Below are 15,083 nucleotides of genomic sequence, written 5' to 3'. Positions count from 1 at the left end.
AAAGGCGGGGCATAGAGGAGAAACAATAATGTACAGTATGTGGAAAATAATGTGTTTTTTAAACTTTAAACAGCATAAACACATTTCATTACACCAAATAATGTTCTTTTTAGCAGCATCATATGACCCCTTTAATAATATAAATTCGACAAATACCCACATTTCTGACACAATACCATGGTGCAGTTAGTGCTACTACAGTAAATCTATGGTAAATGATGGTAATTTGTAGATTAAAAAGTCTTCTAAATGTATTGTTGCGCACAGTTTCTCCTGTTCGTCAGTGCCGTTTCATCTGGCTGTAAACAGAGTTATTTGGGTTCTTCGCTGAATGCAAGCGCTTCACACTGGATCTCACAGCACCGTTTGATCGAGACTCATCAGCGAGTAACGCATCTGCTCTAGTGAAGCTCGCGCCGCGCCGCCTAAACTTTGATCCGAGTGGATAAACGCTCCAAAGTGACGCGCTTCAAATGAATTGCGCTCTTTTGTTCCGCCTTTGCCTCATAAACATTATATTGAAAATTTATCGACCTCTTATCGTTTATCGAGGCAATTTATCTCTCACGATAATTATCATTATCGATTTATCGCCCAGCCCTACCCAAGAGTATAAAACTGTCTTATTTCAATAAGTTACAAACAAAATTAAACAAAACGTATTTCGCATTACATTATTACAATTTATATATTTATATTATAATCTCTTAAATATTATCATAATATTATAAACAGCATGGAAAGTATGCTTTAACAATTCAGGCACTAAATAGTCAAAGCACTGTACTATTTCCACAAAATCATTTGAGTCATAATATAAATTACAATATTTTCGTAAAGTAATTTTATCATGCATTTATGGATAAACAATTTCTGTAACATATACAAGTTTCAGAAGTTTAAATCATGCGAGCGTATCCTATGCAACTTAAAAAAGGACATCCTACATAACTCAAAATAATTTTTTTAAACCAATGTTAAGATCAATGTTTTAGATCCACCATCAAGCGACAATAGTATTTGATTATGCACTTGCTGAGCAGGAAATCGTTAAGCCATGTCAAGTCTCGAGGATGTTACTTGTTCATTTTTGCTTTAAGTACAAGGTAGTATTATGATTGATGCTTTCCCATCATTGATTATAAGACAATGCCACATTGTGGAATCAAGATGAATTACATCGAGACATGAGAAAGTCAATATTGTCGCGCAGTAAAACATAATAAAACATAACATACCTTGGGACAATAGTAACCAAAGGTATGCATTTAAGGGTTAATGTGCAAAATATTTCCAGGTTGGAAAAAATTCACTGATACATTGTGATTACATCGGACACATTGTAAAGCTTCTCTTACCTTCTCAAACTCCTTCTCCTGAATGTCAAGCATGCTCTGAATTCTCTTCATCACTTCTCTGAAGGGTTCCCCCTGCCACAATAAATGCATGCATTAAAACGGACACGACACATACAAACCGAACAAATGACAGCCATCCACCTACACGGCAAACAAACGACAGCTGCCCGCCTACACAATGCACTCAGCTAACACACCTGACGGATCTTGAGCAAAAAGGGAATTCCGAATGTCCCGAAGACTTCCTTGTGGAAATGTGCAACTGGAATCAGCATTTCATTCTCCTTGTCCAGGTCCACCTGGTCGGGAGGGATTTCCTGCCACGAAAGAGATAGAACTTGCTTCAAGGGGAACAGCATCCACAAATAAAAGTGGCAACTCGGATGCCAAATAATTTTAATAGGCTTTACTAGGGAACAGATCCTTTGTTGTGCACCATCAGTGAATGATGGGATTTGAGGGTTGGCGTGTTTCAGCTCTTTACCTCTATTCTGAATGTTCGACTGGCTGCTGGAGATAAACATTCTAGCAATTCATCTTCCCGGTGAACCCCAATAATTTGGTAGCTGACAATTTCTAACAGCCTACAGAGAGGGCAAAAAAGACAATGTTAATATTAGCAGTGACCAGTGAAAGGGGTCAGAATAATGGTCAGAGTGACTCATATAATAGATTGCAGCAGCGTCAATTACTTATTAATGCATGATTGGCTGATATATCAGCGGTTTTCTCCAGAATCGACAGTCTGTTATCTTTTCTTATCCAACATGTCATAAAAACAATACATAATTTTAAAAGCATTATGTGACACAAACCCCATGTTTGTGAGAACTTTTAGAAATGTCAGATTAACTATAAATGTAACAATATCACAATGCCTCTGTCCTTTATAGTAAACAAAGAAAAAGAAAAAGAAAAAAAGCAGAGGTGCCAGTTTAATATAAACACTGTTCTTTGAACCTTCTATTCAAAGAACATTCAACATTTGGGAATTAGAAATGTTTCTTGAGCACCAAATCAGCATATTAAACTGATTTCCAAAGGACATGCGACATGTGAAGACTTTGCCATCACAGAAAAAAAAACATTAAAATATTAAAATACAAAACATTTTAAATTATAATTATATTTCACAATGCAGTTTTACTGTATTTTTGACTAAATAAATACAGCCTTGGTGAGCATAAAATACTTTTCAAAAACATGTTTTACCAAAATCCCATTCACTTTTAAACTAGAAACGCATTACTAGAAAATTCCAACACTAACCAGGATTTTAAATGATTTAAACATCACAAAATGAATGGAACATGGAGTGAAAAACCAACAAAACAAAACAAAACAAAACAAAACAAAACAAAAAAATTACGAAAGAAACCCTTAGGAGTTTCATGCCCAATTTTTACCGCACTCATGGAAAGTCCCTTAAAGACCTCTCAGAGCAGACACTGAATAACAATATAGAAATCCCTGATTAATGAAAAGTGCACTGAATTGAGAACAGACAGACCTCAGCTTCTCTGAGCCTTTGTCAGAGAGCTCCACTGCCTTTTTACATTCCTCCAGAAGGTCCCGAACACAGCCATGCTTGTCAGGGTATAGTGTGATCTCCTAACGTGAGGGAGAGAAAATATTCACACTGATAAGTGTGTAGAACATTGTGGAAACGTACATTATGCAAATGAGTAGGGCTGGCTGTCATGCTGGGATATTCGATGTAGAATCATTGCAGGACTTTCTCACCTCCTCTCGAAACATACTGTTGAGCCAAATGGCTTTGAAACTCCTCCTGTTCTCAAAGTCTGTGATCTTCATCTTGAGCTGTGGGGAGGCAAAACCATGAATAAATCACATGCCCGGAACGTAACGGCTTAGATGATCTCATATTCCCTTAGAGGAGCGCCAAATGTAAGATAAGACCTCTCTCACCTGCTGGTAGTAGAGCTTCTTAGGCTGCCGGGGCTTGAAAAACTGCAGCAGGTCTCTGAGAGTGCCTTCATAGTTGTGCCTGAGTGGGTTGCCAGGGCCGTCTCTGTACCTGAGAGGCAGAATAAAAAAAGTAAGTTTATGGATGAAAACATAGGGGAAAGAAGTCACACCAAACTGAAAATGAAAAGACGTACCCCTGTGACTTGAAGAACTGCAGGAGCATGGGATCAGTATTTAACCTCTGCGCAACAGTCTTTGCCACCTGAAAATAAATGAATTATGATGAGATGATTTTCCAGAGGTTCTTTTTCATGTTTCCGGTTTCTGGCAGTAGATCATCATTCTGATCTACTTTGAAAAAACTAACCTGGAAGTAGTTCATTCGGTTTGACAGTGTCACAACAAAGCCTGGGTCATTGTGAATGGTCTTGTCACAGAAGATGACATCCACACGGTGGTACAGGTCTCTGAAGTAGTCTTTTGCAGTAGGCAGCTCACTGGTTTCATTTTCAGGATCGTCCCTAGTGGCCATACAACAAAAGAACCAAATCAATTCAAGGCCCTGTTAAGCTGTGCAAAATTAATTTAGAAATTAAGACAACGAATACTTACTTCTGGAACACAATTATGTCTCCATCCATCAGCTCATCCAGAGCCTTGTCCAGGGAGACATCATAGTCTTGTATTCGCTCTGTTAAATTCGGTTTAACTTCCTGTAACACAGAATGCACCATGTTTTAGCAATATATTCCTAATATAAAGCTCATGGCACACATTTACAATAACCATTAAGAATGCATGAAATAAACCAACACTCAACAGCTTGAGGCCTCTTATGCATAGCAAGGCCACATTTATTTGACCAAAAACAGTAATATTGTGAAATATTACAATGTTGTTTTCTATTTTAATATATTTTAAGCCTTTTTTTTTGTTATGGGAAAGCTGAATTTTCAGCAGCTATTACTTCAGTATTCAATGTCACATGACCTTCAGAAATCATTCTAATATACTGATTTGCTGCTCAACATTTCTAATGATCAATTTTGAAAACAGTTGTGATGCTTAATATTTTTGTGGAAGCCGTGATTTTTTTTTCTGGATTCTTTGATTAACTGAAAGTTCAAAAGAACAGCATTTATTTGAAATCGTAAAAAAAAATCGTACATTTTGATCAATTTAATGCATCCTTGCTGAATAAAAGCATTCATTTCTTAAAAAAAAAATAAATAAAAAATCCAACTAAATTGACTTGTAGCATACAAAATATTTTTTATTTTACTTATTAAAAATGTTCTCTTTTTACTTTTTTTTTTAATTTTTTTAAATATAGCATTCCATGATTAATTTATCAGTTTTAAACCACAACAATTACTACAGGCATATCTTGCATCTCTAATAACCATTTTCTATACAAAACTTCAAATGAATAACTGCATCATTAGGAATACTGTGTAAACCAACAGTCTTACCTCATAGAGGATAAGGTTAGTTCCCTGCTGAAACCCTGCTCTTTCACACATAACGGGCAGCAAGCCTCCTGTTTGGGTCAAGGTTAGAACGGATTAAGCATCAGAAAGAACTGACTTCTGTTTACTTAGATCTTTACAACAAAAACTTAATGAGAACAACCCTATTATGCATAGCTTTGATTACTCACGTATTTTACAGGATATAGGTGTGTAGATATGTCCACAATAATTTAAGCTTCTGGTTTTTGGATCATACATCTTCAAGAACAACATAACGTCATCTGAAAATCAAAACCGGGTTAAAAGGTTGATTCTATCAGAACTGGAAACGTTTTGTAGGCCATTTTACTCTTCAGTAAGAATAAACAAATGAAACGCAAAAATCTATTCCCTAAAATGGTTCTGAATATATGTACACGTCGAAACTCACGGTCTTTGTCAAACTTGGGTAACGTTGCACCGCTGGCGGCCATTTCTGGATCTACAGTTTCCAGAAATATTGTCCATGGGTTCTCGTTATCGCTCAAGTCGATCATCTGTTTGTGACATTGAAATGAACGGCTTTATTCTCACATACATTGCAACATAAGAAACAAGAATGACATAAAAAAAACATGAATGTTTAAAGACATGAGTGCACAGACTTACAGACTTGTTGCAATCTGCTTCATAATCCAACATAGCTGGCCGTTTAGTGCCGTTGCTTCTGGCCTGCATTGGCCACAGTCTCATCTGGTCCTGTGGGAAACCCTGGAGGAAAAACAGTTAATTGAGACCATCTTCATGGACAGACCAGAAAATAAATGCAACTAATCTGATATTAAATAAATGTAATTACCAACAAATGAGAATTTACAATCAACCTAACAAGCTAGAACAACACGTCCCAACTAGCCTAACAGAGTTGTCACAATGAATTTTTACTGCTCCAAACTTCTGAAAAGTAGAGTGTATACAGAACATTATAATGTTCTGATGCCCAAATTGACAAGCTAGAACAACGCATTGTTTCAACGTGATTTTTAAAAAATATTTTTTAGATATATTGTAATATTTTTATGTTTATTGTATGTTTCAATGTTTTATGGATTGTCTTAAGCATTGTTGAATCTCCTGTCTGCACAACAAACTTACCCTTGGGTACTAATAAAGACACCCCAACTAGCCTAACAGAGTTGTCAGAACAAACCATTTCATAATAGACAATACCGCTGGTTTAAGGATTTGCAAGCTCCCAGAATGCATTGCAGCATTAATTAATTATGTGGTTACTGTAGCAGGATTATCTTTTTGCCGTTTGCTCACACATTTGCTGTGTGATGTTAAAACTTAATTTTTACACTGTTGGTTGATTGTCACTATGAAACAAATCAAAATATTAATAACTGCTTTGAAGGGCAGATTTTGAAAAGGTAAGATTGCAGAGTTCACTTCATTATTAGTCATATAAAACCATAAACAAAAATGGAATAATCACAAATGTTTGTTGCCAAGTTTGTCAATTTGCTGAAAAATAAATCTATAGTTGCTTTTACAAGTATTTATTGGCTGATATTTTGGCATTGGGAATTAATAAATTTATAAATAAATCTGGCTAAACAAAGTAGTTTCTGTCAAGACAAGAACTCAATCAGAATGAGTTTGTTTTTTCTGTTATACACTGTAGGGATCAGAAAGCAAAAGATGTCATCTACAAAAATTGTGCCAAGTGGAGTCTCACCATGGTCTGTGAGAGGTTCTGAACAAACTCAGCCAGAGTGGAGCTTTTCAGAACTTTGAACACTGTGTATTTTACTTTCTCTTCATCATACATGTCGTTGCCCTGATGCCCGCAGAACTGGTCTTCTGTCACCATCTACAGGAACAAAGAGTTAGTATTTGTTAAACAGAAACACAAAGTAGCATAGAATTATTGAACAACGCCCACTCTAAAGTTCTAAACTTAAAGTCTTTGCAAACAAGACCTAAAGTGACCCATTTTATCTGCCACACCAAGTGGACCAATACATCTTCCATTTAGACAGGACATTTGAAATCTCAAGAGTGACTGATTTAATCGGGTATTATGTGACTCCATACCTGTACTTGCATGTAAAGGTGAGCCTCCTGCCTCTCTTTTCTCTTCTGAGCTTCCACCCTCTTCTCCTCCTGCAGCCTCTCCACCAGCTGCTGAGGAATATCTATGTCTGTGACCGGCTGCAGGACCTCACCTGGACATGACAACAGCACTTATGAGCACAGATGGACATAGGACAAAAGCATGCCATGGGATCCACAACCAAAAACAGGGTGGTGTTTACAGGTGCCAGCCACTTATTCAGTCACAAAGTGAAATTACCTCAAGCTAAAAAAAAAAAAACCCATCACAAATTAACCTCACAGCAGGTGTAAATAGGTTTGTATGTATATATAATGGCACTCACTAAGCTTGGACTCTCTGATGTACACCAACATGTAAGCGTTGGTGCAGTGACGCACTGACAAGTCGTCATCATGACCACCGTAATTGTGTTCAATGGCCTCTTCTTTAGTGCACCGAGAAACGACGTCATCATCAAATTTACACCACTGCAACAGGGAACAAACAAACATTACATCTGGAAAAAAAATTATGAAGCCATGTGGGAGTGAATTTCATAAACCACTTCACAGGAGATCAAACAAAATTCACAATGTCTGCCACCAGACTAAACACTACTAGTAAAAAAAACAAATACAATGCAGGGCTCCAGACTAACATAAAAACTAGTGGTACCAGAACCTGATTTGGTAACATTTCAAAAAAATTCACATTTTTGTTAGTGTAATGTAACATTGTAAATATTTGAATATTGTATGTATATTTTGTCCCACATAAACGTTTTAGACTTATTATTGGCCTTTATGCTTTTATTTGACAAGAAAGTCAGGATAAACAGGAAACAACTAGAAAAGAGAATGAGGAATGGACCACAAGCCGGAACAATGCAAACAAACTGTTTGCTGAAGCATTGTTGCACCATAAGTTGAGAGCTGCCCATGATGCTGTAGGTCTGACAGAAACACACATTTTGATATACATTTGCTGACATAAATAATAAGACAATGCAAGAAACAGTCTATAGCATCAAGATGACAAAGTTTGAAGGATATTTTTAAAACATTTTTATTCGATAAATTAGGCCTGGGCGATAAAACGGCATCGATATTTATCGACGGTACACCTTCTTCGATAACGATATACAAAATGTTCCGATATAATGCACGATATAGGCACGTGCTATGAGTGACGCAGACAGCACACACAAACACGCTGAATTGAGTGCTGTGCCTGCCTGCGATGAGGAGATTGTGAATAAAAAAAATGAATATTAGTCGAATTTAAAATAAACATTTGCATTTGAATGTTAGGAGTGCGTCAGGGAGCGTCATCAGTGGTGCACGAGATGCGGTGATGATGATGTAAGTGACGTTGTTGCATTTTAATGTTTTGTTAGTCTATGTTAGTGTTATGCATTCAAAATATTAGAGAAATAGAGAGGCTCAATGCGGAGAAGATCTTGATTAGGTGAAAACCGAAACCAACGAATTTGTGGAGGTTTATTCCTTTTCACTGCGTCTCTTATGTTTTTAAATGCAATCTGCGCGATGGGCGATTCGGCTTTTATTAAGCAATGCATAAATACATGATGCTGTTTTGCTCATAATTGTTTATGCAATTTACAAAATTATATTTGATTTATAGGAGTTAATTTAGACGTAATGCACGTATTTTTATAGACAAGTTATTTCCTTGCATTGACAATTTAAATGTGCTGCATTATTTTGCTCATTGCGCCCTCCTGTGGCCTCGGGAGACAAGCCAAAAGTTTCCTTTAGACCTATTTAATCTGCATATAAAACATTAGAAATTAGATAGGTGTAATTTTATTGTGTGTCTGACTGTTAAAACCAAAAGTATTTGTTTGTCTCAATAAATTGGTTTAATTTAAAAATAGTGGTTAAATAAAAATAAAAAAAATTCTATTGCTCTGTTTTAAAAAAGGTTATAAAAAGTGTCAATAATTATCGATACCGATAATTACGATCATAAACGATATGAAACATTATATCGTTGATACCTTTTTTAGCTATATCGCCCAGCCCTACAATAAATACACTACCAGTCAAATATTTGGTGTCGACAAAGCCTTCTTCAGACTGTCAGTACAAATCTGAATATTTCTGTTTCCTATTAGAATCTGATTTAAATGACTGACTGTCCACACTGTGCATCGCAACTGTTACTGTTATCTGGTTTTTGCACCCGTGGTGCTCTTTCGCTTTACTGAATATCTGCATTGGTTTCTATGGCAACGACATTGGTTTGTTATGCCTACGCTAAAGACAACAATAACAGCAATACAGCTTACAATACAGATGTTGTCTTACAACATGACAACATGTTGCCATCTTATGAGGCAGCGGCAGAAATGCTGGAATGTGTGGCTTTATTCCATGATGACGTCTCTACCGATCTCAAAACTCAGAGGTGTGACACAGCAGTAATGTCATTTTCTGCTTGACTTGCACTTCAAACAAGACAACCTTGTTTCTGCAAAGACATTCAGCATGTTTTCTACAAACAACGTCTGATCTGTTTATATTTTACTTGGCGTGAGAAAGTGACATAGGCAAAAAAGGCTACACAAAACTTTGGTCAGACTGAAACGGATTTCCAGAAATACGATTTGAATAGGAATTCAAACCACATATCAATGTAACTTCAAACGTACTAGTAAAAACCCTACTTCATTTTTTTTTTTTTTACATTTACACTTGCTAAACATGATCGGATTCCAAACAGATATGCATAAAAATCGGATTTAGACTGACAGTCTGAACAAAGCTTAAGATTTTATGTTTTTTTTTTTTTTTTAAAGAAGTCTCTTAAGCTCCCCCAAGGCTGCATTAATTCAAAAATACAGTTTAAAGAAAAAAGAAATATGGTGATTGGTATCATTACAATTTACCGTTTTCTATTACAATATTTTTATGCTTGATGTGCATAAAACACCAAAAATTCATTTTCAGTCTGGAGCCCTCCAATGCTTTAAGGTTTTACTTTACCAATACTGACAAAACATTACATGCAACCACAAGCCACCCAAAAACCCAACCCGTTAACCACCAACAGAAAAATTAGGGACCCCTGAAATAAAAGGTTCTCACTATTGGTGCGGTGACACTCACTTTGCCGTCTCCTTTAGGATTAAGGTAGACGACGTAGTGGCCCCCGTGGTTGTCTCCGCTGTGCACCAACACGGCGTGGAGAATGTAGTTGGCCGGGTCTTTCACGTCTGGCTTCTGCAGAAACTCATCCAAAGGTAACTGCTCTGGGAATTCAAACCTGCGGGGCAAAACATCAAGTATCAGGCTCAGCCAACATCATGTGTGAAAGCGAGCAAGAGATTATGCCAGAAAGATAATAGGAAAGAGTGCATCTTAAAGTTCAGTCTCCAGTCCATATTCAAGTAAGTTTTCAGTCGACAAACATCATTTAGATGAGTTACTCTAACAAAAATATTTTAATAGAATAATCTGCCTCTATTCAGGACACACATTTATTCTGACCACCCATAAATCACAATGCTTATTACACAGAAATGATTCCAAAAGTATAAGTATCAGTGTCACTCAATTCATCACAAACTCTTCAATTACAGTGACATTTTTAATGTAACAGTAGATATAGTACACAGAGATTAAAACATGTTTACACCTACAACACACTGAAAAGACAAAAAAAAGAAAAGTTGATACCTGTCGTTTATCTTAATATTTTGGTCAGTCTGAGGGTCGTACATGAACCTCATGAGCTGTAGGTGCAGGATAGGAGGGAAGGTCAGGAACTTTACACCCTTCTCTGCATCCTGGAAGACACATGAACAATAAATAGTCAAAACTCCAGTAAAATGGACGAAAATTACAAAAATTAAAATACGGATGAGCCATAAGAAGCCGCGGTCACATCAGCAAGACTTTAACAAATTTTTAAGTAGGTCCATTGTACACTGTCAATTAGGGTTGGGCGATGTCTACAAATTTGGCATCGGACGATGTCTACAATGAATGGACGATGACATCGGCAGGGGCGGGGTCGAGCGGGCGGGGGGTTGTGCCCGAAGCGTGAATTATAAGGGAAAACAACTAACGATTCCTAACACTGTCTACACCGGATGCGAGCGGCGCAACAAAATACTATAGAACCACTGATCTATAACAGAGATTCATAGATCAGTCAAGAGAACTCATTATAATCAGTAATGCTGTCTACACTGGATGCGGCGCGGCACTGCGTGGCACGACAAATCCCCCGAAAGTAAACTGCTGCCGCTTTCTATTTATGATGTGCTAACACAAATTTCATGTGCCGGCTCAACATCGTGATGTCTATCAGTCATCGGCGATGGACGATGGCATGGTCTATCGGCCCAACCCTACTGTCAATGGGGTATCGATGCACCACTTAGATGTCAATTTATATTGCTGCTTTATATTGGCGATGGACGATGGCATCATCTATCAGCCCAACCCTATTGTCAATGGGGTATCGATGCACCACTTAGATGTCAATTTATATTGCTGCTTTATATTGGCGATGGAATCGTCTATCGGCCCAACCCTACTGTCCATGGGGTATCGATGCACCACTTAGATGTCAATTTATATTGCTGCTTGATATTGGCGATGGACGATGGCATCGTCTATCGGCCCAACCTTACTGTCAACGGGGTATCGATGCACCACCAAGGCTCGAAATTGCGTCCATTTTGGTCGCATATGCTCCCTAAATTTAATCTGTGCGACCTCCTGCCAGTCATTCGGTGCAACTCGCAGAGCTGAATGTAAAATTTAACACCGCATACACCATCCTAACCCTCGGCAAAGAAGAGCTTAACTTTAGGTTATTTACAAAAGAAATCTGTCAGTGTTCTTTTCATTTTCTCTCTTCTTCAGCCCTTTCTTTTTCTCACAGTAGTTAGCGGAAAGCAGTGACTGAGAGATTGACAGCTAATATTAACCAATACAAAATCTGCATTAAAGTTAAGAATGTAAGGATAAAATCTGTTAATATATAATTTGTAGTTGTGGTGCTCCTAAATTTTTGCTGGTGCTCCTAACTTTTTGAAGTTGGGAGCACCAGTGCTACCAAGTAAAAAAGTTCATTTCGAGCCCTGACCACTTAAAAGTCCATTTATATTGCGGCTTTATATTTTGTAAACACTGCATATTTCCATGTTAGAAGTTGTGCAATTCACATTGGGAAATTTTTGCCTTGTGTCCCTCACATGAAATACCAGATTCTTTTGAGATGACTGCATTTCGCCGTACAAAGGTAAATGTGACCACACTTTTAGGGTTGTTAGCATCGGAGGGTGATGTATGCAAACCCCTCACCTGTAGACCATGCTCCCCTGCATCGTATTTGTTATCCCCATCCAGCTGTTCCACTGCCACATAATCCTTGAATGACTCAAAGACTGCAGGGCAGAGAAGGTGCGTTAGTAACACACCCCCAACACAAGTACATCCGAGACAGTGCAGTGCTACACAACATTATGAAATGGCATCTGAAACAGTCTGAGCTGAATTTGCCAATTTTGTCTTGGAACTCAGTTGCAAGATGTCGGAAAATTCATACATTTATAGACCACAATACAAGAAAGGCCTTTCCGGAAAAGAAGGGAGGACAGCAAGACAGAAGATCAGACAAAGCCACACTTACTGTTTTTCTTTCCTTTAATGCTGAGTTGGATGTCGTAGTAATCCTCTATTCTTTCTGACCGATAGTCCACATGCTTACACTGGATGTAGGACTGAAATGGAGAAAACACCCAAATGTGGTGAGGCTGAATAAATGAATCAGATATAGAGCGAAACCACAGAGAGAGTCCCGGTGACTTACCACCATCTTCCCTCGGAAGAGCTTTGGGATTGTGCCCTCCACACAAGTTCCTTTCATCTTGTTCTCCACATTGTCCAACAGCTAAAATTGGCAAAAATCACACAATGGTTGGACCCAAATCACGTTCATTCATTCTGACATGATTAATCCCTCAATTGATCAATAATTTAAAAGAGAAGGATCCAAAGAGACCCATGGAGATCAAGCTACTCACCACTCGGCACAGTTCCTGTACATCATGCTGCATGAAACTGTCTAGTGTCTCCCATCTGAGGAAACAGACACACACTTATTTATTGCTTACACTGTTTTAGAAGTTATTAAAAGGCTGAGAAATTCTCTATAGATTCCCACCAGTAAGTAGTGGAATCAAGAAATAAAAAAGCATGTTGTTTTGGATTTTACAAGAAATAAAATGAATATGCTCACTTAAAAGTTCATGGCCAGGGCACTCAAAGTTAAGCCAAAAACCTAAAAAGCCTTTATTGCATCTTGGCTAGAATAATTAGAAATATGTACAAATAGCACACTTAACTGGAAAGAAAATCAGGGATTAAATGGATTTAAATGGATCCAAAAATGGATTTGGAATTCAGAAAAATTAGCAAGAACATCCACTACTGAACATAAAAGACAAAGACATTCAAAGAAAATGACATGGAAAAACATGCAGCTCGCACTTCACATTTCGCTCAAGAAATGTAAACTGGCAGACGTGTCGTATGTCAGTGCCTGATTCATAGTGCTTGTAAACTGAATATTCAAAACAAAACCTACCCAAAAGACTTAGTCAGCTTCTTTGTCCCAACAGGCTTATCACTGTGTTGGAGCTCATAGAACACCCTCTGCAGGGCAAGGGGAACACTTTTAGAGGAATCATCTCCCTCAGTAGGCATCATATAAACCGCCTAGAAAGAAAAAAAGCAAGTTCTCTGTCAAATGCACAGCATCAACCTGTACTTTTCTTCTGAAAACAATTATATATTATATAATGAACAACATGCAATAAAACATCAATATTAAAATAATAATGTATGCATGTTTTCAAATAAATGCTGTTCTTATGAACTTTATATTTATTAAAGAACCTGAAAAAATGTATTTACAAAGATAACCTTGAGCACCAAATCAGCATATTACAATGACTTCTGAGGGATGACACGTATGACACTGAAGACTTTTAACTGATTGATCAAATAACTACAGACTTGGTAAGCAAAGGAGACTTCTTTCAGAACCATTTTTAAAACAATCTTACTGACCCCAAACTTTTGAATAGTCAGGGCTCGCAAAATTTCAAAATCCCTGGTAGCCTTTCGGGCAGGCATTCTTCAGGTTTTGGTAGCCCAAAATGAATTTAACTAGCCCGAATAAAAAAAAAAAAAAGACATCGGCTGAACTTTACTGTGGACAAATCAACATGATCAGCAAAAACTAGTAGCATATAGGGATGTAACGATTCACTAAACTTACGATGCGATAAAATTCACGATACAGATTACACCAGGGATCCTCAAATCTGGCCCACAAGATCCACTTTCCTGCAGAGTTTAGCTCTAACCCTAATCAAACACACCTGAGCATGCTAATCAATGTCTTCAGGATCATTAGAAAATCACAGGTAGGTGAGTTTGATCAGGGTTGGAGCTAAACTCTGCAGCGCATTGGCCCTCCAGGGCAAGATTTGAGGAACCCTGGATTACACAATACAATTTTCTTACAATTTATTTATATATTTATTTTTTTACAAAATGAGATTTAAGACAAATTATAAATGAAAAGGTGTCCTTTTATTATTTCTCAGACAAAATGCGGCATATTTCTTTGTGAAATTGACATTTTAAATAAAACGAACTTGAAATTTTAAAACAAATCCCAAATCAAATAAATTATACAACTAAAAGAAATCTCTTCATATAAACAAAGGCGTTGCCTGTGCTCTATTAAAAATCAGAGGCAACCAGTGCATTTGAATTACTATACAAAAAAGATTTTAAATACATGTTATTTGGATTGTATAATTTAAAAATTTGAAGCAAAAACAATGATTTGATGTTAGCTTTGTGAATGAGATGCAAATGTCACTCTGACAGCAGGTGGCACTATTGGAACAGCAGATATTTATAGGCTGCTGCCCCTTTAAGACCGAATGCACAGATCCAATATAATGATGCACAGGAGATTTCTTTCTCCACTGTTTACGTTCACTTAAGACATAACCGACAGCGTTTACGAGAATACTTGCAGAGACAATTATTTTGAGATAATTTTGTGTGTATGTGTTCATTCAGAAGCAAGGATACGTGAAAGAGGAATCAATTCTGTGTACGCGCATTGTCTGAAACGCGGCTCCCTGAGCGCGCTTTGAGTGCGCGCAGAAACCAGTGTGCTAGCTCC

General features: G+C 37.4%; 1 protein-coding gene across 4 annotated transcripts in view; it reads right to left on the bottom strand.

Annotated features, from left to right (window-relative positions):
• The window catches only part of usp7 (ubiquitin specific peptidase 7 (herpes virus-associated)), a 31,545-nt gene that overhangs the window by 4,375 nt on the left and 12,087 nt on the right, over positions 1-15,083 (bottom strand). For 3 of the 4 annotated variants that reach the window (XM_016482668.1, XM_016482671.1, XM_016482670.1), the window contains 23 exons: positions 13,464-13,594; positions 12,901-12,955; positions 12,687-12,767; positions 12,507-12,597; positions 12,179-12,261; positions 10,541-10,650; positions 9,950-10,127; positions 7,183-7,327; positions 6,839-6,969; positions 6,480-6,614; positions 5,408-5,509; positions 5,190-5,295; positions 4,948-5,040; positions 4,760-4,827; positions 3,900-4,000; positions 3,655-3,808; positions 3,482-3,549; positions 3,288-3,396; positions 3,102-3,179; positions 2,869-2,969; positions 1,843-1,942; positions 1,556-1,675; positions 1,359-1,430 (listed from right to left, as the gene is read on the bottom strand). In XM_016482668.1, the coding sequence (XP_016338154.1) occupies positions 1,359-1,430; positions 1,556-1,675; positions 1,843-1,942; positions 2,869-2,969; positions 3,102-3,179; positions 3,288-3,396; positions 3,482-3,549; positions 3,655-3,808; positions 3,900-4,000; positions 4,760-4,827; positions 4,948-5,040; positions 5,190-5,295; positions 5,408-5,509; positions 6,480-6,614; positions 6,839-6,969; positions 7,183-7,327; positions 9,950-10,127; positions 10,541-10,650; positions 12,179-12,261; positions 12,507-12,597; positions 12,687-12,767; positions 12,901-12,955; positions 13,464-13,594 (2,412 nt within the window). The remainder of the gene's footprint in view (positions 1-1,358; positions 1,431-1,555; positions 1,676-1,842; positions 1,943-2,868; positions 2,970-3,101; positions 3,180-3,287; positions 3,397-3,481; positions 3,550-3,654; positions 3,809-3,899; positions 4,001-4,759; positions 4,828-4,947; positions 5,041-5,189; positions 5,296-5,407; positions 5,510-6,479; positions 6,615-6,838; positions 6,970-7,182; positions 7,328-9,949; positions 10,128-10,540; positions 10,651-12,178; positions 12,262-12,506; positions 12,598-12,686; positions 12,768-12,900; positions 12,956-13,463; positions 13,595-15,083) is intronic. The other variant, XM_016482669.1, reaches the window with a different exon arrangement.

The sequence above is a fragment of the Sinocyclocheilus anshuiensis genome, unplaced genomic scaffold, assembly GCF_001515605.1.
Source record: "Sinocyclocheilus anshuiensis isolate Anshui unplaced genomic scaffold, SAMN03320099.WGS_v1.1 scaffold701, whole genome shotgun sequence".
Taxonomy (NCBI): Eukaryota; Metazoa; Chordata; class Actinopteri; order Cypriniformes; family Cyprinidae; genus Sinocyclocheilus; species Sinocyclocheilus anshuiensis.
The sequence above is the reverse complement of the archived record's forward strand: the minus strand, read 5'-3'. Positions and strand labels throughout refer to the sequence as shown.